This window comes from Lingula anatina, chromosome 9 (genome assembly GCF_051362555.1).
Source record: "Lingula anatina isolate TDL-2025a chromosome 9, LinAna3.0, whole genome shotgun sequence".
NCBI lineage: Eukaryota > Metazoa > Brachiopoda > Lingulata > Lingulida > Lingulidae > Lingula > Lingula anatina.
Genome location: NC_141775.1, coordinates 13,257,957 through 13,284,435, shown reverse-complemented (window position 1 = coordinate 13,284,435; position 26,479 = coordinate 13,257,957). Strand labels below are relative to the sequence as shown.

At 36.4% G+C, this 26,479-nt stretch overlaps 2 protein-coding genes and 1 pseudogene across 20 annotated transcripts in view; 2 read left to right on the top strand and 1 right to left on the bottom strand.

Moving 5' to 3' along the window:
* Window positions 1-650: 650 nt before the first annotated feature.
* LOC106151249 (type I iodothyronine deiodinase-like) lies at window positions 651-4,839 on the bottom strand (annotated as a pseudogene). 2 transcript variants are annotated; one of them, XR_015331160.1, is made up of 3 exons: window positions 4,655-4,839; window positions 4,225-4,338; window positions 651-2,830 (listed from the first exon to the last, which is right to left on the bottom strand). The product of XR_015331160.1 is annotated as a type I iodothyronine deiodinase-like, transcript variant X1 (transcript). The 2 variants fall into 2 exon arrangements; XR_015331161.1 differs by lacking the exons at window positions 4,225-4,338; window positions 4,655-4,839 and adding an exon at window positions 3,469-3,628.
* Window positions 4,840-6,283: 1,444 nt separating this feature from the next.
* Window positions 6,284-9,696, top strand: LOC106151244 (E3 ubiquitin-protein ligase TRAIP). The gene is made up of 4 exons (XM_013524391.2): window positions 6,284-6,412; window positions 6,709-6,816; window positions 7,139-7,560; window positions 7,862-9,696. The coding sequence occupies exons 2-4, from the start codon at window positions 6,728-6,730 to the stop codon at window positions 8,695-8,697; spliced, it is 1,347 nt and encodes a 448-aa protein (XP_013379845.2). The 5' UTR covers window positions 6,284-6,412; window positions 6,709-6,727; the 3' UTR covers window positions 8,698-9,696.
* Window positions 9,697-10,755: 1,059 nt separating this feature from the next.
* LOC106162045 (kinesin-like protein unc-104) overlaps window positions 10,756-26,479 on the top strand; it is a 68,655-nt gene continuing 52,931 nt past the window's right edge. For 16 of the 17 annotated variants that reach the window (XM_086994994.1, XM_086994991.1, XM_086994996.1 and 13 more), the window contains exons 1-4: window positions 10,756-10,912; window positions 19,553-19,667; window positions 20,479-20,581; window positions 23,317-23,399. In XM_086994994.1, the coding sequence (XP_086851120.1) occupies window positions 20,482-20,581; window positions 23,317-23,399 (183 nt within the window). In that variant the 5' untranslated portion in view covers window positions 10,756-10,912; window positions 19,553-19,667; window positions 20,479-20,481. Of the gene's footprint in view, window positions 10,913-17,415; window positions 17,576-19,552; window positions 19,668-20,478; window positions 20,582-23,316; window positions 23,400-26,479 lie in introns of those variants that run through there. The other variant, XM_086994981.1, reaches the window with a different exon arrangement.

Here is a 26,479-nt window from a genome sequence, read left to right as displayed (position 1 = left end):
GTTCGCTATGTTGCACACGTGCGCAAGTGTCTCGATTCCATAACCGATTCTATTTCGAGATGCGGGGCCATGGGATCGAGACGCTTGCACATGTGCCAAATAAATCATTCCCCCCCTTCCCCCCCCCCCAAAAAAAAACCTTTAAAACTGCACTTTCTTCGAATTTGTGGTCGTATATTTAACCAAATTATCCGTCCGTCCAGTTTGTAAAAGTGCGCAAAATGACATAGAAATGTATAATGCATTACTGCTGCACAGGCTTTATAGCGTAACAAAGTTGGCGAAAACGAGGGTTATTAAAATATATAGCATAAAAAGATAGCAGAAAAATGTCTGTTCAAATATCGTCTTTTTACTTAAATCTAGAATGATAACCCTTGGTATTTCTTGTGGGGGGCGTAGCAATAGTCCGAATGTTCACTATTAGAACCTTCGGATCAATGAACCCTTGATTAAAAAAACGATGAAAATGTTACCATTTTCCGGACCAATGAACCTTCGGATCAGGGGCGGATCCAGGATTGTTTGAAGGGGGGTCTGCGGATGCGAAGCCGACTCCCCCCTGACCCCCCTTCTAAATCGGCCACTGCTTCGGACTATCGAGACGCCTCCTAACTAGAAATGCTGTACTGGAAATAAAAACCAACACATTTCTTTTTTTCTTACCTTTTAATACCGAAAACAACCAGTGATGGTCTTCTGCATAGTATTTCTTTAATTTGATAGTTAATTTTTATTCATGGTGTATAATTTGACAGAAAACCAAACTTTTATACAGCAAAGAGAATGCATCCCAATGATTGCGCTGATGCCGATAGATCAAGTGATATTTCTGCCGACGGCTATTAAAACATCACCATCATGGAGGAATCAACACAATATGGCAAATACTCACTAATATCAAGTTTTTTCTCATTTATACGATTAATTTTCGGTATTTGTTACTCTTAAAATAATACTTTCAAGCAGTATACCTATTAAAAATTTGATAACATTGAATTAAGCGAGTTATTGCCTTAATTTTGGAAAACATTCCTTGGAACACGCTGCTGATGTAAATGCTCGGTACACACCCTCAATTTTAAGGTGATCTAAATGCTCTTTATAAATGCATTGTTTAGAGTATATTGTGCATAAATTGTAACTCATTTCAAAATAATAATAATAATAATAATAATAATAATAATAATAATAATAACAGTTAATACCGCCCAAACAAACACAGAACGTTATTATAACGCTACCATAACGTTTGTATAATACCCAAAACACGTTATGGTAATGTTATACACTGTTCTGTATTTGCTATAATTTTTAATTAGTGACCCCATGTGTCTTTTTGAGCTATTTCTTCATGCGACCAAGGTAATGCATTTGGCCTGCATATTAACTTTCATGCATCAAGAAGTACTGCTAACTAAAACTATCTTCTATTTTTTCTTTCACTCATTGTTTGGTTTGCCACTTAAAATAATTCCAAGCAAATAATGGATGGTTATTGTAAATAGCTATAGATTCCCCTACCGATATATCCCTGGCCGATATATCACAGTTCGTGTGTGTTGAGGTGGTGGGGAGGGGATTAGGAGTTGAAAATGCTTCATCATATGGAACATGGTGCCAATGACGTGGGAAAAGATACCACGGGATGGGGGCGTCTCGATAGTCGGAAGGTTCATTGGTCCGAAAAGTGGCAACATTTTCATCGATTTTTTAATCAAGGGTTCATTGGTCCGAAGGTTCTATAGTGAACATTCGGACCAATGAACCTTCGGACTATTGAACCTTCGGACTATCGCTACGGCCCCCACGGGAGGGGTACCTTGGCACCGGTGTATTTTAGAATTTGGGTAACACTGGTAACACCGCCCGGTACAGTATCTTTTGATACAGGGATCTAGTGGCACTAGGGGATATAATGGTACTGGAATATGTCAGTACTGTGCTAACTTTCGGTGCGGGATTTTATCGTTCTTTTAAATTTTTGTCACTGAAATCTATCAGTTAACTTCTGTGTTTACTTGAATAGACATACACTGCATACAACGTATATAACAGGCATCGCCTAATGTGATTGCAACCATGCCTCAACTTCCTCCAACTTGTAGTTTTCAGGTCCAAACCCCCCTTCGTATGCAACCCGCCCATCTTTAATGATGTACAACCTCTCAGGCAGAGCGGCGTAAGCTATCTGCGCGGCTTCCTCCATAGTATCAACAAGTAATGGGCAGGGCAGATCTTCTCCCTCCAACATGGCCGCCGCTTGAAAACGATCTTCCAAAGTTTTATGATGGTGCAAGTTATATTTTGAGGCGACATACCATCCTTCAAATGGGTGAGCCTCCTGGATGTAGATAGTGATAAAGTCAGCGATATCGGCAAATTTGGTCACCAACTCCTTGAAGGCGTCCAATTTTGCTATGAACGGGGGTCAGGTACAGCTTCCAAAGTTGATCACCAGAGGGCGCCCTGGTTTGGCAAAATCAAGCAGACGACATTTCGATCTGTCTTTCAGGCGGAAAAGTGGGACATTAGGCGCGTAATTACCCTTGTCTGCCGTTGAGAAAAGAAACTGCATCTGCCTCTGCCAGCGTTGAGAGACTTGTGTCCACGTGAACAAGGAGGACGCTAAGCCATCGATATCTGTAAAAACTTCGACCATTTTGGGGTTTTTCTCATTCCTAAATCTGCGTCGCACTATGAAACGTTTGACAAAATTCGGAATAAAAAGGCCTATAATCAGTGTGAACGCTGCTTCAATGCTGATCACGAAGAATTTCACCATCTTTTTTGGAAGTGAAGGCATTTTGAATGGGAAAAGCCCGAAGCGCTGAAAACAAAAATGATAAGAACTAGAATTATAATGACCACGCCTTAAGAACTGGTAGGCCTACCAAAATCACGCTAAAGTTAAAATATATATATATTGTAGTACTGAGCAGCATATTCAGCATATTTCGTATTCACCAAATTTAAGTCAGCAAATTTCAAAATTCTGTATCTTTTTCACAAACCATACTTCTGACGCGCAATACATTACAAATAGAAAAGAAAGGAAAAAACAATTTCAGGTATACATATGTTATCTAACTTGGATTCAAAGAAAAATAGCTGATTTAAGGCCAGATGAAGCAAAACGGATAAAATCATAGAAACAATGCCCTGTACATATATGTTGTGTCAAAAATAAAGCATACTTCCCAAAAGACCATTTAAATACAGAGATTAAGTGCAGTGTCCAACGGGTGACGCTGTACGCCATTTTGGGGAATAATTCTGTTTTCGGTTTTGGGGTTTTTCTCTATAACCAAGGCAGCTAATGTTTTAACGGTATCATGAAGCTGTAAAACCCTTGTAATGTGCCAGTAGCAAAGGCTCGACCTTATTTCAGAGGTCAAACAGACAGCTATTATCGATGTCTGACACTAGTCCTGCCTACATGTATAAATAAACATCGATTTGACATACCGATTCGATTTGCTGTCTCGTGTCCCAGTTTTTCACCTGACGAGGTTCTCAGATACAATATAGGTACTACAGGCGTACATCTACCAGAGCTTAGTGTCCCTTTGTTTGAAGCTGGGTCCTCGGTTGATGTGAGTTAAAAGCATGCACATGTACAGTCCCCATAGCTAGGGCACTTTAGATGTGGGGAATTAGTTCGAGTTATACAGAGATTCAAGTTCGGCATTGTTCGAACTGAGTTCAGCTAATACACGTAACAAAGTAAAATTGAGCTCCAGTAGATATGATGGAGCTAATTTGAGTTGTGAGTTGATGAGTTTTACATTGTCTATACATCGTAAATTTAAGCGCGGCACCAAATCCCCCTCCCGTTGATTTTTAAAAGATTTATCGCATTCATCTTGGACATATTAACGAATCCGTATGCCCATTGCCCATGTATTCACCTGCAATTCTGTAGCTATAGATAAATAGACAAGAGGAGTGTATTCCACAGTATGCCTAACAATGAAGTCTTTTAAAAAGAAGCGCCGACATGTACAATAACCTTCATGTATATATGTGGATTTTCATGTTTATAAATAGGGCCCGGTTTTTCATAATGATTTTTTTAATTAAATGATCGCTTAACATGTCAACTCTACACCAAAATTATTTCTTGAAACACTGTAAATCGTGGACAGCATGCTACAGTTATTGCAAAACATACACGCCCGGAGAACCAGCTATGATTACATGTTCTTTGTGCAAGAAACTTACCCTGTAAGCTATAATATTACCGCACAAAAAGAAACCCACAGGCCCAAGCGTCTATTTCAAGTTGTGGCGCTGTGCAAATAAACATGTGCCAGTCATGCCGTTAGAATATTTGACCTGAAATATTGTAAATGAAATGAATCATGTACACCTAGTTATACGTATACTTATGCACTAACACAGGCATTCACATCATGCAACAAGTGCGCAGTGTTTTATCCGAAATTTAGAAATTTAAATGCATCATGTACGCGTACCCTGTAGCTTTACTCGTATACTCAAAAATTCACCAGCATATTCTGTTACTCTTGCGTAATCTCTTTGTTTGTAGTCTGCATTTCCTCATAACACTCTGTCTAGTGAAGTCTAAAGAACCAAGAGAGAGAGAGAGATAGATAGATAGATAGATAGATAGAGAGAGAGTAACCCTCACCTCACATTCAGCCAGCCTCGCCCATGTGTTCTCAAACTTCACGTAAAACAGCGTTACCTGTGCAGACTACATGTAGGCCCTTTATATACCGGGTAGAAAGGAAGAGACCTAGCATAAAACGACAAATCATTGTTTGCACAGATTTAAAGAGGGCACATGTTGATAACTGGGGCAAAGGCATTGCACGTTGCGAACTTAACATATATCAACGTAATACTGCAATTCACTATATCAACACAGAACGAACAGGGGGCAAATTATGGGACTCGATGATGATATTTCTGTTAATCAGTCGCGTTACGTTGTCAAAACTTACTCAGTTCAATTCCCACAAGTAAAGCTAGACTTACTTTAAATTAAAGACTCTCGTCATGTTTCCTCAAAGCTTGTGTCATGTAATAAATAACCTCGTGTTGACTCTAAATTGTCACAATTCTTAAGTAAGTCATTGGCGGATTTAGAGGGGGTATCAGGGGGGTCCTGACCCCCCCCCCCCTTCGGTTTCTGAAAGATATATCACACCAATATTCCCTTCTTAGAATTTTGACTAGCTAAACTGTAGTTCTAAAACGTACTTAAGGCGACTGTTTGCTCTCCAAAACACCACAAAAATTTCGGGGCCCTTGAGCGGGCCCCGAACCCCACACCAAGGGAGCGGTGGTCGGCTTCGCATCCGATCTCTGTCGTTCCGGACCCCCCAGTAGGTCTATATGACAGTAGGTCTATATGACATTGAAAGTTTTTTTTAACCAGCTCAGGATGCCAAAGGACCGGAATAATAGAAAAGAATTCAAAATTTTCTTCTCATATGTTTTATGTATATTCATTACTATAATATGAAATGATCTTAATTGGCAAAAATGAAAACCACTTGGGATGAATTATATTAATGTACAGGACTATTTCATTTGTGTTATTTTCCATTAGGCCTATATATAGGGGCTTATACCGATAGCAACCTCGCAGGCTTCGCCCTTCTACAGTAAATAAAAAACAAACGAGTTTTCTGGTTCGAACCGACTTAGATTCTTTGCCAAAATTATAAAGCCTCCTGAATCTTTCTCAGATTTTGATTTTATCATCCAAATTAATCTATTATTAAACTTGAGAATGACTTTGGTCTGTATGGTAGGCCTACATAGTTTTCCTTTCAGTTACACAAGTAATAAACAATCTGCTGAATCTGTTCCCTGATTAAAATTACAATGTCAGAAATTATGAGATACTAGTATGACGACAAAACTAAAAAAAGTGATAAATAAATAAATAAATAAATAAATAAATAAAAAGGACAAAGAAGATCACTAACAGGGTTCTGTTACTGATTAATTGATTAAAATTTAAGAGTGAAGAATATTTATGTGTGTGTGAGGGGGCCGGGGCTACTGGGGTAGTTTACTATTAACAGTTTATTTGCTTTTGGGTTTAAAAAGAAAAGCATAAAAAACACGACCCATTCCCCTTTCAAAAAGGTACCTCAAGCCATTTAATCACTCCAAATGCTTTAAACATGTTGACAAAACGAATTTAGATTGATCTATAATTATCAAACAAACTCAGAATGTGACACCGTATGTAAAGAGCAAGGCACAAACAAGGTTTACAAACCGGAAGTTTGGATTAGATTCACGCAGGCGCAAATGTATGGCGCGGATTTCGTATCCTGTACAGGTGTTTGAGTTAGACTTAATGATTTAATTAAAATCATGAAATAGCAAGGATTGCTGTCTTACAGCTTCTTCCACTTTATTTTTAAAGGTAAGAAAAACGACTTAAACGTTTCTATAAACCGTGAATTCGCTAAAATCAATATACATGACTCGATCACATAAAATAGTGGGGCTGCCCATTTCAATTTACAACTCTAAACTTAAATTAATGCAAACCTTACAATGTATTTTTTCTCTATGGATGCCCCTGCGAATTGCTTTAATGGATAGATTGGAAAATCACATTTTAAATGACGCGTTTTAGTATGATTGTTTAAAACACCTATTTTACTGATTTGTTTTTAAATTTACGTTCAGTGTGTTCTCATGTTTTAAAAATTTTAGGGCTGTGAAGAAAACAGCCATGCATTTTGTGTGCAGCATCTGTGCTGAGCAGTTTGACCGCGAGGCTGATGTCTCGGCCGTGCCTTGCGGACACACCTTCCATGATCAGTGAGTATTTAGCAACATATCCCATGTCCGTTTCTGTTAATCTCAATTTACAATAAAAGAATTACCATCTTATACCAGTCAAATAAAGTCAACATGCCAAGGGATAAACCGTATTAATCACTCTATCACCCATAAAAGAGTTTTTTAACTGCATCTTCTTAAAATTTTTGGTTGTAAACTTACTAGTAACATGAAATGATGTCTTTTTGGCATTTCTCTATGTTATACTGTTTGAAATGATGAAATTACATCTGGTTGACTTTTGTACGAAAAATTGAGTCCCTATGCATCTTTAATGGCCAGATACTTGTTATCTCTCCAGCTGCCTCATGAGATGGATGGAGCAGTCCAACACTTGTCCACAGTGCCGGCTCAATGTCAACAGGCGCAGTGTCATCCATAAACTCTTCTTTGACCTTGCCGAGGATGAGGGAGACAACTGCGATGTAGGAAAAGTAAAAAATGAGCTGGATACAGTACGCCTGGTCGTGAAACAAAAAGAACGTGAGAAAAATGAACTCTTTGAAGAGCTTAAAGCTTTACAAAAACAGCTTGCTGAGATGGAAAAGAACAAGCGTAAGACTCATGATATGTATAAACGAGAGCAGCAAACCAACCAGTCCCTGAGGAGTGAGTTGAGTTACTATCAAGATCAGCAGAAAGAGGCTCAGAATTGTAAAGAAGAGACCAAGAGACTGCGGAAGAAACTTCAGGATTTACAGAGTGTAGAGTTGGTTATAAAAGGTACTGGCATTGATATTTTCTACCTGGCCTGTTAAATGGATACAGTTTTTACTGATATACTGTTATTAGAAAATCCAAACATAATCTTTTCCTTAGCTAATTTGAAAATTTTAAAATAGAAAATAAAAATATTAGGATGAAAACTGATAGTCAGAGAAATTTGCTCTTGAATAAATTGTGTAAGTGATAGCCAATTGCAAGTTTTAATTTGATAACAATTGAGTTACTCAATTAAGGATAACTTTAGCAGTGTCCATATTATTACAGGTACATAATTTCTACATCATATTTATTGTTTCAGGTCAACAAGAAGATGTCCAGGAGTTGGTCAACCACTGGGGCAGTGGAGAGGGGGCGGTCAAGCAGCTGTGTACTTACGTTACCCTCCTCAAGCAGGAGCAGACCACTATCAAACAGGAGAGGAATCAGTTGCGCACTGACATAGATAAGCACAAAAAAGAATTAGCGTCCAAAAAGAAACTTTTGCAGGACAGAACGGAGGAGTTGTTATCTGCCAAAGAAATGTTGAGGATGTCAGAGGAGGATCTGAAACACGCGGAGAAAGAGAGGATGAGTCTCAGAAAGAAAATTGAGAAATTGGAAAAAGCAATCGGCTCCCCAAATAGCACTGCAGCAAGTTTTGCGCACAGACTCTTACACGAGAGCCCAGCGCCACAACTATCCACACCTGTAGGGGGCGACACTGAGGCCATTGACCTTGATGTGACCCCTGACCTGTTTCAGTCGCCTGTACCCGTCAAACCCAGTCCAAATACTGTTGCCAAACGAGAGTGCAATGAGAATAACTTACAATATGTTAAAATTACTTCTGCTGCTACAAACTCCACAAATAATCCTGCTAAAAAACTGAAATGTGACTTAGAGGACATTAGCAACATGCCAGATTTTGGTCAGTACTCCATCTTTAACAAGAACAAAGCTGGTAGTCAGTCCTCTGTGTTTCGAACTGGTTACAACGGACTCGGGGGTCATATGACCTTTGTCCAGCCCCTTCCAAGACCACTCACTGCGAAAGTAAAGTCCTCCAAGGGACCCTCACTTAAAACGTTTAACAAATCTAGTAAAAGACCACCATTGCCCACACTTAGCAGGTTTGTTTCACCTGAACCAAAATGACTTTGGGAGATTTTTTTTACTTTTTTGGCACAGCAATATTGTTACAATTTTACACATCGAGAAGAGGAATGGAATAAACTTTCTTTTGGATGATTCCTACCATTATTACTTACACCTTTCATAGATTTATGTTATCATTAGCAATGTTTTTTTTAACAAGATATCATAAATGCTCTTCAAAAATTTTGATTTAAAATTGAGGATAAAAGTTGTTACAATTTCAACTGATTTTGACTTTCATTATATTTTATAAAGAATATTTTGCATTTTTCCTCGGCTGCAGTGTACCCACTTGGAGTGATCTCTAGCTTTATAAATAGTCAAGGAAGAAAAAGTTGAAAGATAATGATTGAAGATTTGGACTACTGGAGATTATGGGCTTTTCTTGGCTTCACTTCTCTGATAAAATTCTCTTTTACTATTTTTGCCAAAGTTGTTTAAATCTCCAGATACTGCAACCTGTAACAAGCCATTGTCAGAAGGAAATGTTATCACAGATATTTTGAGGAAATATTGCTTATATTTAAATTATTTCTACTTTTCATTTTATAAAATTGGTGGTTCTTCAGTTTGGAGTATTTGTAATTATATTAAGCCATTGAAGAATTCTGCATCTCTGAGTCTAATTTCAAATTGCTGACAATGGCCATAGTTGCAGACTGTTTTTTTCTGCGGAAAAGCAGAATACCGCTTTTTTAAAAATTCAATTCTGATTGTTCCTGAGATTTGTCAAGGTTAGGTGTTGGATCCCATGTTTAGAGGTTTTTTTAAACCTAGGTTCATGTCTGAAGATGTCAATTCATGTGTATAATTAATATCTCCTTGTTTTTTTGTGCATTACTAGATTATTATCAATGGTTATTAAACAACTTCTGTAGCAGACTTGCTAAAACATAATGTCTTTAAAATTATTATATAAAAATATGTTTAAAGAATTTGTTGATTTGTGTATCTTAACATATTTTACTGAAATAAATTTTCATTTATTTTTATAAAACATTTTCTGATGATGTGTTAAATAGAAGTTTTTGTGTACTGTTTTAGATGTTTTGGCAGAGTGGTATGCTCTGTCTTTTAAAGGCAAATAAGCTGCACCTCACGTTTTATTTTGATATCATCTCCTTCCTTGTAGTTGTATTCTAATTACTCCCTCCTAAAGAGTTTGATCACACACAAAAAAAGTTCGAACTTATTTTAGGTAAAATATTCATAGAATTTGGGATCGATTGAAGTGGAACTAACAAAATCTTGAATACACTATTTAAAGGGCTTAATTATTAATATTTTTAATTGTAAAGAAATTTAAATTTTAAAAAAGTAGAAGGAAAATAGCCTCAGTGGCGAAATTCAGGAATCTACATAAGCAGGAGTACTGGCATAGATTTTTCTTGGACTTAGAGATACAAAATGAAAAAAAAAAAAATCATATCTGGAAATGGTGAAAAGCACTAGTTACCACTGATACCCAGGCGAGATTCTGTTCCTTAAAAAGAAATATGTGCGCATGTAAGAAAACGCCACAAGGCCAAACTCGTGCCAAGCAGCATTTTCTAAAAGCACTGGTGTTTAATGAATTGGCAGTCAAACTTGGGAGACATCCCAGGCCCAATATTAACCAAACAAAGAGCGTCGAGTAGGGACGAACCCTAGCACCGGTCGCCCATCGCGGTCAACAAGGGCCTCCGTGCCAAGAGCGATAGAGCCGTCGGTACCGTTTAGCAAAGTTGCCGGAGCAAAAACAAGCTTTTTTGAGTTTAAATGAATGCCAAGTCCCCGTGATGAAAGCTTGTCTCGGAAAACAGCACGGTTTGCCGCGAGACGAGGCACAAGAATAGTTAGGGTTAGAGTTGCACGGCTGTCCGTACTCGGCCCGCCATGCATGCCCCAACAAGTGAGTGGTGTTTTCCGACAGGATTGAAATTAAGATTTTCCAAAAGACGATTGTCAAACGCTTTGTCAAACCTTACAGAATTTCTTTGTATAATTTCCAAAGGCTTTATAAGATTTAAAATGAAGCTTCATTGGTTATAACAGATTGTTTAATTTTGAAAGTTTTGGTTCGTTCCATGCTCCATGGTCATGCCGGGGTCATCTTGTTTCTATGATCAACCTGACAATTTACTTCCGGTAGTGGAAAAGTAGTGGGACGAAGGTCTTCGTCAAAACAGTTTCTCAATTTTCAGTCTTCACTGGACAACGATGTAAGAGATTCAAGGTAAGCTTTGTAGCTTAATACATTTCTTTTGAGTAGAGAGGGCATTATCAGGAATAAGTTCCTAGGACGTTCTACAACATCACCGCAGATTTTCTATTTTCTCTGCTTGGCATTTTCACAAGGCAATCAATAAATATTCTGAATATGTTTGATGTCGGATGAGTCATTATCATGTGTTGCTATTCCCCCCGCTGTCGTGAAAATGATATGTATAGCAAAAAGAAAAGTGCATTTTAGTGCTGTGTTGAGTCCAATGCTTTGGTTCTCTAGAGTGTTTTTCGTTCACAAATAGAGGAATGTCGCGCCTGTGGCGTCAAAGGCGGAAAGGTGGCTGTAGCTTTTCTGCTTCTGGCTCTGACTGGTTGGGCAGAGATAATGATATTACTGAGATTCAGATCATTACAATTTTTTTCAACAAATGTGGTTGATGTTTGCACTTTGTGGTTGAATTGTGATATTGTGAGAGGATAAAGAAGTGTATATTAAATTATACAATTAGATGAAGAAATGAATGTTTGGATATGGATGTTCATATGGATGTATTAGCTAATTTTATTACTTCAATTTATGACTTCTTATTTAACACATTATATGGTGAAGGACTGGCAATGGAATTAGCCGCTACTGAAATATTTTAGCACCACAGTTGTGTGAGATATCTTGGAGAAAAGAGACTTCGTTGAGTGGAAGATGGAACACTTTTCAGGTCTTTTACTGAAAAGATGAATTTATGAGAATTAGCAGAACCTCAGTTTGTGTCATTGCTTTGAATGCATATTGTTCTTATGACACCCTGGGGTTATCTTTCAGTGGATCTGGAGCTTTGCAAAGCAACTGTTATTATCTACAGGGACAGCATGGAAAGCTGTGACACACAGAAATCAATTTGTAACATCTGTGAAACATAAACACACAGGCCCGTAGCCAGCAATTTCAGAAGGGGGGTTCGTTTTCTGAAAAAGTGGACCTTTTACCATAAAATCCTCAAGTACATAGATCAAATTTTACCCAGAGTGGACCTTTTCCAAGCAAAAAGGGTGGTTCTTTCGAACCCCCCGAACCCCCCTGGCTACGGGCCTGACACAGGTAGCTTAATAGATAATAGGAAGATTCAGGCTTATAATATAGTTTCCTAACTGTCTCTGACAAAATACGAAGCTTGTGTCTGTGGTCCCCTGAAGTATGGGTTTGAAATCAGTTGTTGTGGTAGGTGTATATGATGCCTTAATATAGCTACAGTAAACCAATCTGATGTTATCTTATCTTATTGTCCTATCACAGTTAAGTAAGGGGGGGAGGCTCTAAAGTGTGGGGATAATCCAGTGATAAATTTATAGATCAAAGATATGTGACACACTCTGCTGGAGCAAAGACCTGCAGGCTGTCATCCACTGTGCTTGACCACTGACCCAGATGGACATTGCTTGCTGACAGCAGGGGCGGATTTAGGCCGTCTTCTGGGTCTTCCGGAAGACGGTCAGAATTTCAAGTTTACATTGACGGGTATCTAATTTTTTTCTGTCGGAACACGGTCAAAAATGGTGGATGGATCAACAAAGATAGTTTGGAAGACTGTCAGAAAATATCACTGAATCCGCCCCTGGACAGTTTGGAACAAGACCTGTAACTTCAGAACATACCTGTCCACCTGCACTTGTGTCTTTTATGGGGAGATTTTTTTGTTGGGCATAGTGTCTAAGTTCTTCTTTGTCTTTTTCCATTTAAATACATATAGTCTTTACTTTATTTAACTCAAAATCATGATATTCTCCAGCTTGGTAAACATTATAATTATCTCCGATGGGTTTGTTATGGTCCAGTGGTGATGTATTTTGTCAGCCTGGCCCTGTGGTATTGACAGGTTTGTTGTACATTATGTTGATGACTGTGGATCAGTGTTCAATAATTCATATGCCGTGTGCAGATCATGATATCCTGGTCACTCAGACATGTTCTGAATTAATATATAATTATTATAGGAGAGAATAGGCCATGTTGTGGGATGGGTTGGGATTGGGTAGAGTGAGCTGGGATGGGATGTGGGATAGGGTGGAGTTATGATTTAGCGTGGGATGGGGTGGGATGTATATGAGAGCAAAAATGTATATATTTACATAAAGATTTCATTAGCATATGTAAGAACAGTTTCTTATAAACAACAGCAAAAATCAGAATTACCCTTTGTATTTCAATAATGATATTTTGGTATCTGTTTTATAGAAGAAACCCTGAATGAAAAATACACAAATACTTATAGTAATCAGCATTGGCATATATATATACGTTTACTAGAGGTTACTATTCACTCCATATTATACAGTGTACTGAGAAGTCCATGTACAATTGTAGTCTCATACAAGGACACAGTGCAAGTGTCGTCACCAACATACTAAGAGGCAATGACTGGCGCTACAAAGCACTAATAATCAATAATTAAAGAGATACCTAATCTACATGATAGATAGGATAGGCATTAGGCAGAGCTCTATATGGGGGAATGGATACTGCATACACCACTTGGCTTCAGCTGTTTTGAAATTATGTTAATAACTTTAGTTATATGACTGGCATATCAAATCTTTTATATATTAATGACAAATTATCCTTCAATAATTCCTCTCACATATGGTTAACTGTAGTTAGGTACAAGGAGGAATAGCATTTAATGGAAGTTTTGAAAAGGTCATTATATTTCTTATGGCTGAGAAAATTGATTATTAAGTTTTAAAAGATTCTTGATGTTTTTTATTTAAAAAAATGTCAATAGCTAAAATGAGTAGCTTTTCAGTATTTATGCATTTATAAGCTTCAGATTATTACTATTTTGTGTGGTTATGATTTGTGGCCTGTACATAACTGGTACACTGTAACCTGTCACTTCTTGAATTAAAGCTTCTCTGGGGACAGGGTGGGGGGAGATCGGAACATCGGGTAGATAAGCCGGTGAATGTTAGTGCTAGGAATCGCTATGGTAATGGTAAATGCTTAAAAGGTGTGTTGGGTAATTCATGGGTTGAGTGGTTAATGTGGATGTTAGTGCTAAAAGATCTGCTGGTAGTGTCAGTAAATGATAATATCGTTTATGAGTCCTGGAGATGTTGTTGCCTTATCATGTGGTAATTATGGAAGCTGAAACCAGACTATTTTTGTGTTAACCTGCTGTATCTAACTTTGTCTCTTATCATTGAGCCAAAATATATATATATTGTAAACAAAATATGCATATTAAAATGCCTGATGCATATGAAGTTAATATTTATAACATTTGGTGTGTGCTGGCAAGTTTGAAGTTAAAATCCACTTTGTTTTCACAAAAGAATAAACTGACTTGTCATATCATGTGATTTGAAAGTGATTTCTGCTTCATTTAGCTATTTTCACAAAGGCATATACTGACTAGCCATATCATGCGATTGGAAAGTGATTTCTAGCAGTGGTGACGTTAATGTCTGTACTGATGCACATGCCTTTGGGAATTCATAAACACGTGTACAAGTTCATACAAATGACAGTTGTCATCAAAATTGACAGTGTAGTGCTGAGCGGAATAAATTTGAAATTCTTCATAGTTTGATTTATTTTTCTTGGGATCCTCAGAAGGAAACGATTCTTTAAATTGAAGGGGTTCAGGCTGCACCAAAGGGAAGCATTTCTTTAAATTAAAGGGGTAGAAGCCACATAAAAGAAAAACATTACTAGAACTTTAAATGGAAAGGGTAGAGGACTCACCAAAGGGAAAAATATGTTTAAATTGAAGGGGCTTCTCTAAGATTTCTTAAACTTATTTATAGATATTGAGATTGCATACAAAGAGAGAGACATGTTCAAGTTGAAAAGGCTTCTCTTACGTACTTCTTCAAACATGACTTCGAAATGTACATGAATCCTGTAAATGCCTCAGATACTACCCATTGCAATTTGATGAGGACCAAAATGAGTTGTATACTAGTATCTGTAATTCTAGTGAAGCTAGCATTCACAGCATGTTTGCAGTGTTAATTTTTATATTTTTCCCTTTTGATTAAAAGATGAAACGAAGAAACCTACAACTCATACCAACTTATTTCTTTATTCTTTTTATTAATCCAAAAAATTATTTTTTTTAAAAAGTGAAGATCGATCTGTGTCTTAAAGCTACACAGTGAACATTGAACCTTTATATAGCAAAATATCAATTTTCTGGAAATTTCAACTCTTTTCCCCTGAATCACCAAGGTATTCCATTACATAAACCATTCACAAATTACTGTCTGTGACCTGATTATTGAGTTCTGAGTGCCTTTGCTTTTGAAAGACTCTTGTAATGGAGATGAAGGCTGGTGATTTTAACTCTGGGTGGTAAAAAAAATTCAATTCAAGATTGTGAATAGATTGTACTTTTTTCAATGGCTTGGATAGTATAAAGGAAAATTGCTGAATTGTACAGGACAGTCCCTTTTTTTGCTAAAGAAAGGTCTAACGTGAATTGTAGCTTTATACAAGTTTGCATGTTGAAGGTGATTACTGACATCTACCCCCGCCGCCCTCTCAATTCACACTTGAGTTAACCCTGAAAACAGCCAGAAGGATTATTAGCATCTGTCACCTGTCTTCATTCAGGAACTAATAGCTAACCACAAACAACAACTTCATCTGAAATGGCAAACCAAAATGAAAAATGTAAACACGAAGGTTTGCGTTTGCAAAATAATTGCTCCCATTACTAGAAGGCAGAGAGAAGAAATCTAAAAGAAAACAAGTTATTTGTTAATTTTGAGATGAGTACATTTCTCCTCTCAGATTAACCATTTCTTGTTGGTGTGAAATAACGAAATTTTTATACTGAAAAATAATATACTTTAGAATGGTATGCTTTAGAAGATCATTATTACAGATATTTAGTCCAATTTCTCTGCCTTTAGAGCCTTATAAACACAGCTTTTTTATTGTCAATTAAAAAAGGTTATTTGTGGAAAATAAGATATAATCTGTATTTTTTTTCTCTTCCTGAAAATACTTATATAATTTGAGATGCAAAATGTAACTTCTTGTCTAAACCAACATGGAGTTTGCATGAATTCTGGAATTAGCCGAGAATCGGAATCTATTGATTACTTGAGTCAATATGAACATTTCCAGCACAAAAAGGCATAGATGGGAGAGCTGGCTGCGGGGTATTGATTTTTGTCTAGAAATATTTCCCATCCATGATAAAGCCACAGGGGCCTATTGTACTGCAAAAAAATACAGCATTCAGCATCCCTGTCATCATAATGTGGCCCTGGTCGTGGATTGTGTTAGTTGTGACATGGAATGTGTTCTTGGTTGTGCTAGCTGCCTGGCTGTGTGACAGCATCAAGGGGCCACTGTGTTTGGATGGTACACATCCCCTTATCTATTAAATTTTCCAGGAGAGAGGGTTTTGGCAATAAGGGTTGATTACGCTGATATGTGGGAGAGAGAGGGGGGTGAAATGAGGATGGGGGAAGGGAAGGAGCCTGGGTTAGAGTGGACTCAAGAGTGAGGGAATACTGTACACTGTACTAGTATTTGGGTTTATGCAAAGGAGGAAAAGAAAATGCAGTGAGAATGGGTCATTAGAGGGTCATTCCTACCTGTCCCAGGGGAAGTGGGTTGGTACTAATTTCTGGACCAGTGTATGTGTTAAAGAATTGTTGATGAATCAAAAAGTGTGTGTTCATGTTTGGGTGTGTATCAGTGCGTGCATGCGAATATGAGGGTGATTTGAGGTTACGCCTAACTCTGTGCCATCAGTATGTGGCAGTGTGAAGTGTTGACATTACAAATGTATGAACTCTATTTTATAATTCATGCTTTTATGCCAACAACTAGAAGACTTTGATAATAATGTCATTATGATAATGTTATGATTTTGACCTGTGTGTGAATCATAGGGACAATGTCATTATTTCACTGATGTCAATAGAAAACAGACTCTTAATCACCCCAAAGTCTGTGAATTGATTTCTTAACAGAAGCCTAAATCTAATATAAAATAGCATGATGATCTAACAAGCCACATCATGTATGTTTTATTATTTTTAAAGTATGAAAAATGTCATTTTAGTGGCACATAACATTTGGAATGTTCCCTCTATTTTATGATTAAAATGGATAAAATATAGCAAAAAAATTGCTTAAAAATTGCTACTTAGCTCTTCATTTAAGTTATTTTATATTTAAATGTACTCTTGATCAAAAGTTGAAGGAAATCTGTTAATTTAAGTCATGGTTTGTTTCCCCATGTATACAGTCTTGAGCATATTAAATGATATGTACATTTCATTTATATCTGGAAACTGCCGCAAACCGCCTTAATTCAGTTAAGCTTGAATAAGAATGTATAACGATGACTGCTAAGAATGTCGATTTTTATACTGTGGGGAAACTTCTCAGACTCTCGGCAAAGACTTACCACAGTCTGTATATGTGCATAACATTATCCTCAGAAATATATTCATGACGTCGTCTAGGCCGAGGTGAAATGGCACAGAATGACGTTGTTTTCTGTTTTCTGGAGCGGGCAGCTGGTTAGGAAATTTTTTCACCTTTACTGCAACATAAGTATCTAAGTGTCGGCCATTGAGTGAAGTAGCTGAACTGGATAGGACGTAATTAGAGACGTCAATTAACGCACAATGGATGGATTCATTTGTGGAACTGGTAAGAGGCGATGAAAAGCTTTTTAAGAGGAATCATATTTTAATCCAGATTACTGTCAGGAGGAATGCCATTTGACATTCTGTTGGCCTATTATTAGGTGGGAATAATTATTATAATGATCTAGAATTACAATGGATGGGACCTTCAATGAAATTGGTAAGAACTCAGCTGTTATTTCATTAGTTATGTAAAGAAAACAGAGATGAGAGTCAGGTTACCAAAGGATAGATGAATTTTTTTTGACTAAGCATTTTTTTCCTAGACATATTAAGGAATACAAGACGGTCGCTTTCTTTTGTAATCTTAACCATATTTTAATTGTTCCGTGTACTGTTCAATTATATGACAGCTGTTATTCAATTAAGAAGAAGCCAGACACATGAAGTCCTCAATTAGCGTTTACCTCAAAGACAGAGTGGTAAATTATTTGTATTAGACATTTTTGCCAGTTGATTGCCATTGTGTTATTGACTTAATGATACTGTGTTTACAAACATAAAATTATGAAAATTGGAGGTGATGTATTGAGGATGAGAATGGAGATAGAAAACATAAAGTTATGAAAATTGGAGGTGATGTATTGAGGATGAGAATGGAGATAGAAAACATAAAGTTATGAAAATTGGAGGTGATGTATTGAGGATGAGAATGGAGATAGAAAACATAAAGTTATGAAAATTGGAGGTGATGTATTGAGGATGAGAATGGAGATAGAAAACATAAAGTTATGAAAATTGGAGGTGATGTACTGAGGATGTGAATGGAGATAGATGCTGACAGTAACATAGTGAGAGTAATCAAATATATAGAGACAGATAAACTGTTTAACTGTTGGGATTGGGTAGTGGTTGTGGTTTGGATTTTAAACAGAATAAATCACTATGTATCTACATGTACTTGAATTTTTCTTTTACAAAAAAGTAGGAATGCTCTAGTTTTAAGACTAAGAGTGACACTAATTTAGTTAGGCTTCTCCATATTTAGTGTAGATCGGAGTGCACTGAGATTTTTGTCCTAGAGTTAAAACCAACTTCCCTCTTAGGTGCTACCTTTTGTATTATCATGTTTTGTATTATATATACAAGAGACACATTGATTGAATAAGTAACTACTAGTATGCCGATTCTGGGTAGCACTAGCAATTTTTTTCGCTTAGCCAAATCACCACATTTTTGTCGATGTTTTATCAAAATGGTTATAACTTGGCTAAAACATGCCAAATCAAGCCCTTTTTCTTTAGCCAATTAAAGGCAGTTTTAGCATTTGGCTAAATTGGCGAGTCACGGAGTGTTAGCGCTACCCCAGCAATTATGTTCTGTTGTCTGTTGCCAAATATTGTGAATGTTTTTGTTTCCTGGATACTAGACCCTGCACGAGTCATTGTATTAGCCATGATTTACTGATACATGTTCAGTAGATTGAACTCCTTTTTGCCTTCATCTTACAAAGTGAAAGCATGTTCATGTGACATGTCATGTTTTGATGAATGATTTGAATCCCGCTGGCATTTCTGAATATATATATACGCGCCTTACAGCATGCCATCTTCTCATTACTTCAAGGTATTAAAGGAAAGTTGTCACCTTTTTCATTATGAAAATGGAGTGATGGCCGTCTTGTATGGTATTTGAAAGGTTATATATGGGTGGTGATGGATGCAAATTCTATTCTGTTGTGATCTTCCTGTGTATTGTAACTGTGTGCGTAGTACAGTGTATGTTTTGTAGGCCGATGACGTCTTTTTTTCGCAATAATACTAAGACACGTATCACATATATACTAATACAGAGACCCCTCGTGTGCGGTCACACAAGCGCAGTCACTTGTAGAATTGAATCTTCAAACATGCAAATTTGCTTAGACAAAGACAAATAATATACATTCATTCATTCTTTCATTCATTCATCGTGATATCAATTTTCTTATAAAAACATTTAATTAGCAATAAAACTTGATAAAAAATTATTTTCCTTTCAGTTACAATGAAAGCAACAAGATGAAGACCAAAACATGAAGATCGTTTCCAACTCATTTTAAAGTTTCACTTTTTACTCAGCACAACAAGAGCACATTTTTATCACACAGAACTGAGGTAAGGATGAAAGACTTTTAGAATCCAATGATTTAAACTTAAGACTCCAGTTTGATCCATTGTAATATTACATATAATGATATAACTTTTTTCATTGGTTTCTTCAAGATATTTTTAAAGATGGAAAGTATTTTAGTCGCTGTTGAATGATTTTGCAAATGCCATTTGTTGTTTTGAAGCTTAAATTTTTTTTAAAATGGCTTCGGCAGAATGAAAAATGCTAGAAAAGAAATGTTAAGTATAAGTCAGGTGACTCGACTAAGTGCCACTTGCTGTGATTCACTTGTTATATATGCTTTGGCCATGGTTCTGAGTCACAGTGAGAGGATTTGGCTTTTGAATACTAGATATCTTTCAACTTTTGGGCACTGCATATATTCCAACCTCCTAACCATGTCTTGATATATTAGATTTAAATTCAGTACTAAGAGGGACACCTATTTTAACTTAGAGACCATTCCCACAGATATTTAGATCGATCTATCCCCCTGTAGAGTCTCATTAGATTGCTGTCAGCTTAATTGGCTTAAATGTCTGTCCCGCCTACTGAAAGCTGTAAGGGGGTAATAAACTTTTGTGAGCGCTCGGCTCCTGGAAGCTGACAGCAATTTAGCGTGAACCCCCAGGGAGTTAGGTCAATCCAAATCTGTGGGAACCCTGTCTTAATCACCTTACTGTGAAATTGGAAATTCCTCTTGACATTTTTTCAGGTATTACAAACATAACGTAGTTCTCAGAAACAATTCAACATATCTTTTTATCTTGAAATTAGTAATTTACAAACTACATTAGATTTTTTCCCCAATTTCAGACCATGTCATCTGTGAAGGTTGCAGTGCGGGTTCGCCCGTTCAACAACAGGGAGATAGCGCACCAGTCCCAGTGCATTATAGAAATGGACGGCTACACAACAAGTGAGTAACGCTGCCCCAACATGGCTGACAGCAGGCCCCAGTTTCACAAAAAAAACTTCAACAGGTTCCCTGGCTAAGAACTTAATTACCAAGGTTACATGGGCACATCTTAACCTATCAGGAGCAGTGTAACAGCACTCTCATGGAAATCCAAGTCAGCTAAGCTGGGGAACTGACTTGAAGTTTTTTTGTGAAAGTGGTGACAGGGTGTGGTAATGGCATACATTTTAGGCACAGACTATGCAAAATTTGGACACTTTAGGAGTGAAAAATTTGTTCAAGTTGCAATAAATATTCAAGTTAGCCAATGATTGCGGCTAATACCAAAGAAAAACTATTACTTAAGATTTGTGTATGATAAAAGATAGTATGACATCTATACTGATGACTAATGCATAGCCAACTCTGTTTGAAAGCAACCGATTCAGAAATTTACCTGCTGATATAGTTATAAAAGATAAAAATACAGGAGTCGGGGGTATCAAGACGAGTGATTTAGGGGTGTAGCCTAAATTTCCAGATTGTATTCTTTTAAATGGACCCTAGCACCTTTGTTCCTCTATGGCAACTTTTACATATAAATGGGATGTTCCTACTTGAATGTAATTAGTACCACCAGTGGGTATGCTGGCAGTACTCATGGTTTTACTCCCTGCCCATCTTGTTGGTATTTAAAATTGAAGTTAATGATTAATGAATTATTTTAGTATTGGAGGGAAAAGCAAAAAAAAAAAAAAAAAAAAAAAAAATTGAAATGAGTAAAATAATTTATGAATTAGACTTAAAGTTTGAAATATTTTCTGTTTTTTTCAACAAGTTTATTGAAATAAGTTAGAGAGACATACTTTTTACACTTGAGAGATCTTACATATTTTTCATCAGCTGACCTTGGTTCTGTGACCAATAGTTTTGCCTAACATTATTGTAGGAAATAGTACATTAGTGTTGACGTCTATTCACAGTAAATCATGAATAAAAAGTGTACAAAAGTAACTAGATATGCCAGCATCCTGATTTACAAAGAAATCAAAATGGAAAAACTCAGTGTGAATGTTCAATTAACTGACGGGTTGCCAATATCAGTGACAAATGAACTGACGAAAAAGCATACATTTTGAAGTTGGGTTGCCTTGGTAACTAATTCGATCCTATTACAGCGAGGTTGATTTTCCTTTACTGTTCTGATGAAGTTCGTTTAATTGCAGTGCTCAAATTTACCATTGACCTGCTGGCCCTATGCCAACAAATGCCCATTGGACTATTATCAATTTGATCCTTTATTGGCTTGAGGAGCTAGTGATAATTGACCAAAATAGTCTGAAATGATATTTTAAAAATATTTTTGTAGATTGAAGGTAACTGTAATAAAAGCAATGCAATCCAGCTTTTACCATTACCATATCTTTATCAGCTTATGGCTTACCATCTTTTTATTAGGCAAGGAACATTGAATTTTTGTTGCTTTTAAATTTTGTTTGAATTTCATTCAAATCCAAACCAGTCTGTCATCGTATCTGTGGTTATTCTGGAGAGCACAAATTCCTTTCAAGAAATGATCATAATGTTATCATTTAGTTGCTCAGGGTTGAGTATCTGTTTCCATTTTCCATAAAAATCAGCAAAAAGATTGATTTTATTTTTAGCATCATATTTAATGGTCTCAACCCTAATGGCTCGGTGACCTCTGACAATGGAGCAGATTTTATTTGATCTTTGTACATCAGTTGCTTCAAGCTCTTAAAACTCCCTCTTTTTTTCTGAAACTTCCATTGATGCAGTTTTCCCACAAGTCCTTAAATAATAGATTCAGGTTATTCAGGCAGGATGCTTTCCCTGGAACATTGTTCTGTTCCTAATGTGTTGTGTATAATGAAATAGCGGAACAGAAGCCCATGAATGCATTAATTCCTTTAAAGTACATTGTGCTTTTAAGGGACAGTGGCAGCTTTTCAAATCTAAATGTGGGTAGCTGTAATGGTTCAGTGTTATGAAACTGTAATAGGTCAAATTACCTTCAGGCTGAACGCTGCTTGGTATGTGTCCAGTAAAATTAGCAGTATACCAAAATCATGACTAAAACAGATTCGGATAAAAATGACCAGAATGCAGCCTTGAACCATGCAGTGTACCCCTTAGCAAAATGAGAAGTTTGAAGCAATGAGTTTCTAAGAAAAAATTTCTTGCTGCTAATTTGCAGCCACATTGCAGCAAATTTCCCTTAAATAAAAAAAAATACATAAATAATAATAATAATAATAATAATGAATTTAAAAGATAAATAAATAAATGAAAAATGAATAAAAATATAAAAAAATTACAGTTTGCAACATGCCTGATGTTTTGCCAGATGTGCCCTCATGCAATCTGGTTATCATCGCCAGTAATGCCACCCACTCCAGTACTCAACTCGTTCATCACTATACATCCCCCTCACCTCCAAAGTTAATGATAAGGTTAATTATTTGTGCCACGATGTGGTGCTGATAGTGATCAGTGTTTAACAATAAACCACGCAGTCCTCAGAAATGATGAAAAATAAAAATTGCATCTGCGTAAGTACCAGTCTATTTATTATTACTTCTCTTATAAGTAGGCGATGTCCTTTCAGAAAAAAAAAAATCGCCATTGATAAAGTGTTATTATATTTTGCCATTGCTGTTATATTGATTACCATAGATATAAACTTGATATATTTAGCCACTGATAATAATATAGATATGTTTTTTCCTTTGTAGCCATTACCAATCCCAAGGCAGGTCCTAAGGAACAGAAGACCAAGAGATATAACTATGACTACTCCTACTGGTCTCATACTACGGTGAGTTGCTTTATACTCTTCCAAAAATGTCCAAAATCGACCTGAATAAAAAGTCCCTGCGAGTCAATTTCTTGATATTATCAATAATTGCAATTAAAAAAAAATTACACGTCATAAATGAAATGATTGCAAGTTCAAAGTGTGTCCACTTTCAAAGGCCATGTATGAAAAGCAGAAAAAAAAAAATCTTTAATTAATACAAAAAAAAAAAAAAAGGACAAAGATATTAATGTGTGACTTTTCGTGACTCTACAATAAAGTTAATATACTGGTAAGAGTGATTGAAAAAAAAAACTGCATATTCTTTGCTTTTTCTTTCAAGTAGAAACGAAAATATGTGAGTGGATACTACGATGTTTGGATTAGATTGGATTATAGAGAATACAGAGATTAAAAACAAATTATATGGCCAAGCATTAATTTGATTGCAGTCATATTTATTATACAATCTGCAAATAAACTAATCACTTAAGAGCAGAATTAACACAAAATTGATTCATGCAAAAGTATGACTCTAGGGAAATTGCTTGCAAATCTGAATTACGTGAGCCAAATGGAAAATGGTAGTATGCACTGCTCAGATATCAAGAATTATAATTATATTGATTAGCAGTTGTGTTGCCAGAGAGGATTGCATGATAATTACGTGATGATATAATCTGAGAGTAGTATTTTTGCTGGTGTACGAGTGAATGAAAATTACTAGTAGAGGATCGTATTAATTGGCCATTAATTAGAGGTTTGAACTAATTGGCCATTAGTAAGAACATTGTACTTAATGATAATGATATAATGGTGCCCACATGATACTTCATGATATACGCTGTTCATTTGTGCTCCCAGCTCATTTATCATATGCTTGATGGATAGTAGAAAGTGGCCTTTGGTATAAAACAGTCACACTCCTTTCACTAATAATGCTCCATTCACTTATAATATTTAAAATGTTCAAAATAGCTCGGTTATGTTAGAAATCAGTTTATGTAAGCTGTTATTGAATTGGAAGATTGGAGTCATGAGCTGAATGTGCCTGAATGCTTGTTTTATTTATAGAGATATATCTAGAGTAACTGAAAATATACTGGTAATTACTATGGCATAAGTCGGGTTATGCAAAAACGCCAAAATATAGGTTTATACTTAGATATTCACCAAACTGACCAGTGGCAGGGGCGGATCCAGAGATATTTTTTGACAGTCTTCCAAATTATCTTTGTTGATCCTTCCTCCATTTTTGACTGTTTCCGACAGAAATAAATGGATACTTGTCAATGTAAACTTTAAAATCTGACCGTCTTCCGGAAGACCTGGAAGACGGTCTCAATCCACCCCTGAGTGGTGTAGCCGACTTATGAAGGATACCATGGCATGGTGCATGTTGACGACTGTAGACCCAAATGAAACTATCCTGCAAATTATTGTGAGATGTGTGCTTATCCCAGACACACCTAGTCTGGCTTGTTTGCTCATGACATTCGCTGTTTCATAATTGCTCTTCCAAAGTTAAGCTAATTGACATGATTGATGAGTTTGAATGTTAGATAATAGAGATTGAATGGAAATTAAGTTCACTTGCCTCGGTTTTGGCTATTTTGAGAAAGATCTGTGAATGTTTTTGGTTTGGCTTTTGAGGGTTTGCAAGAGGGTTGTCATGTTAAGGAAAATGGAATTGTGGAAAACTGTATATCATGAAATTAAAATAAAATATGGTTAGAATATTGATTACAGTGCCAGTCTGAGTGTTTGGGCTATTGCCCGCTGGCTTTTGTAATCATGTCCATTCTTCCTGGCAATCCTTACAACTACAACTGAATTTGTTGGTCACAACTTGTATTAATGGGGCTTCTTTCCAGGGTTTCTCTAGATCTCTGAATTGTGAGTCTTACTAGTAGATTATTAGATAAAATGTAATATATCTGGTTGTTTTCAGAACAAAAAATCTTGGACACTGCAGCAATTTCATCTCTTTAATAATTATAATAGGAATTATAGTATAAATTCAATGCACACAATACAAAAATAATTCTTCAGCTATGCCATTACGTTTACCAAAACTATTAAGGATGGTTTCTATCCAGCAGGCATAGTCAGAATTGATTTTTGGTGCACAACGTGACTTGAATTTCGGTTCAGTAAACAGATGAAGGAATCATTTCTGTGAAACTCTTTCCGTGTTGGTACTTCTACCAGACGCAGAGGACTTATGTCATAAATATAAGCCCTCAACATTATTTATGATCTTGGGAATCGTGAGAATCGATTTCTCATTTTCTTAGCATTTGTGTTCTGTGTGGGAGTGAAGAGAATGCATTTCGTGTCAGAGAATATAAATTCAGTCTCATTGATTTCCTTATCGACATAACAGGGCGGAATGCAAGTATGCCAGCCCAGTTCTGTTATGATTATCATAATGATTGCTTATTTCCATGAAGTAGTTTTGTTATTATTATTTGAACATATCCCAAGCAATAACTAAAGCACATTAAAATATCATTTGCAGAACCTATGAATTAAAAACCTTTACAATGAAAACATTAATTTCCGTCTTTAATTGAGTAGAATTGCCAGTTGTTTGACAGGTAATAGGAAGACGGAGACAGAGAGAGAGAGAGAGAGAGAGCATTATTTACATCCTCAGATAAAATAAAAATAGGATATATTGTGTAAAGTGGACAGTATGCAAGTCCAACTGAGACTGGGTATTGTTGATTGCTTGATCTCTCGCTATGGACCCAACATGGCCTAATGCAATCAACACCATGCATTATGTGAAAAGACCAATCTTACTTCAGAACAATTCTGCAAAGTTCTCAGTACCATCAAAACAAAGCGGACTCTCCTTAAGGCTAACAGATGATAACAAAAGTGGTCAATCAATAGCAGAAGTAAAAGGAAGTACTTAGAAGCCCTGTGTCAATACTGCGTGACGGAGATAATCCTGGGGAGCAGGAAAGAGAAACACAGATCAATGCAGAACCCGCTGCCCTGTAGTTTGTGATGGAATAGGTTTTCCTTTATATCATAAGCTATATCCTCAATTGATGTTGAAGTTATGATTACATTTATCCCATTAGCAAAAA